The sequence below is a fragment of the Vombatus ursinus genome, unplaced genomic scaffold (assembly GCF_900497805.2).
Source record: "Vombatus ursinus unplaced genomic scaffold, bare-nosed wombat genome assembly UNPS02014928.1, whole genome shotgun sequence".
Taxonomy (NCBI): Eukaryota; Metazoa; Chordata; class Mammalia; order Diprotodontia; family Vombatidae; genus Vombatus; species Vombatus ursinus.
The window spans coordinates 30,867-32,167 of record NW_020954706.1 but is presented as its reverse complement, the minus strand read 5'-3'; the positions used below and the strand labels follow the sequence as shown (position 1 = coordinate 32,167).

Here is a 1,301-nt window from a genome sequence, read left to right as displayed (position 1 = left end):
CCCCTCTCCTCCTCTCCCCTCCCTCCCTCCCTTCCCTTCCCCCCCATCCCCATCCTTCCCTCCATCCTTTTTCCTTCCCTTCCCTGGCCTAGATGATGCTATGGTGGAGACGGCTGAGGAGACCATGGAGCTGGCCAAGGTGGACATCACAGGGCTATGCCAGGACAGGTTCTCCAAAATGGTCACGTACCTAATAGGTGAGCTGACAGCCACCAGTGAAGACTATAAACTTCCAGAAAATATCAACAAACTGACTAGCCCGAAGTATCTAGAAATGAAAGATATTGCAGTAAACATAAGTAGAAACCTAAAGGACTTAAACCAGAAATATGCAGCACTTCAGCCTTATCTGGATCAGATCACTTTAATTGAGGAGCTGCAAGTAGCAGCTCTTGAGCAGGCAGCTTACAAGTTGGATGCATATTCAAAGAAATTGGGAAGCTGATACATTTGTTAACCACTGTTATACCAGAGTGCTTATTCCATATCCTCACTTTCACTAAGAACTAACATTGAAAACCTTCTTGAGTTGTCTTTAATTGGCTGAAATGGATCCATCTATTCAGAAGCAAAGTACAAGAAGTTAGAGAGGTGATGAAAGAATTCACTAGCACAAAGACTTTAACTACAAGAATGAGAACTGAAATAAGTGGGATGGAACTTATCATTTGCTTCAGTTCCTAAAAGGAAGTGTTGCTGCTGATCCAAGGAGAATCCCAGCCCTCACCTCTGATTGGATGGGTAACTTTGGCCACCTCTTGATGTTTCCTAAACCTGTAGCCCCTGGAACCTCATCTTATCATGTGCTTCATTGTGTGCCCTGGACCAAGGTTCAGAAATCAGGATCAACCCTGTCTGGAGCAGACACAGGAGTGGCTCTTGGCTCCCGGTCCCCTCCCTTCTTCCTTCTCCCCCTGGACTCCCCCCCCACCCCCCTTATAACTTGTTCTTCAACTTCAATAATAAATGCCAACTTATGACCCTTTAAAAAAAAGAAATAGAGGAAAAACTGGGAAGAAAAATGAGAGTGATGAAAGAAAATTGTGAAAAACTAGTCAACAGCTTGCTAAAGGAGACCCAAAAAATACTGAAGAAAATAACAATTTAAAAACTAGTCTAACCCAAGTGACAAAAGAGGTCCAAAAAGCCAATGAGGAGAAGAATGCCCTAAAAAGCAAAACTGGCCAAATGGAAAAGGAAGTTCAAAAGCTTATTGAAGAAAATACTTCCTTAAAAATTAGAATAGAGCAATTGGAAGCTAGTGACTTTATGAGAAATCAAGAAATTATAAAACAAATCCA

The 1,301-nt window shown here is 42.3% G+C and overlaps 1 protein-coding gene across 1 annotated transcript; it reads left to right on the top strand.

The window, feature by feature from the left end:
- Nucleotides 1-100: 100 nt before the first annotated feature.
- Nucleotides 101-445, top strand: LOC114029377 (biogenesis of lysosome-related organelles complex 1 subunit 2-like). The gene has a single exon (XM_027843779.1). It carries the CDS (start codon nucleotides 101-103, stop codon nucleotides 443-445), a length of 345 nt encoding a protein of 114 aa, XP_027699580.1.
- The last annotated feature ends 856 nt before the right edge of the window (nucleotides 446-1,301 follow it).

Bases quoted from the DNA above. Each gene is read 5' to 3' on its own strand.
- LOC114029377 (XM_027843779.1), top strand. From the start codon at position 101: ATGGTGGAGACGGCTGAGGAGACCATGGAGCTGGCCAAGGTGGACATC.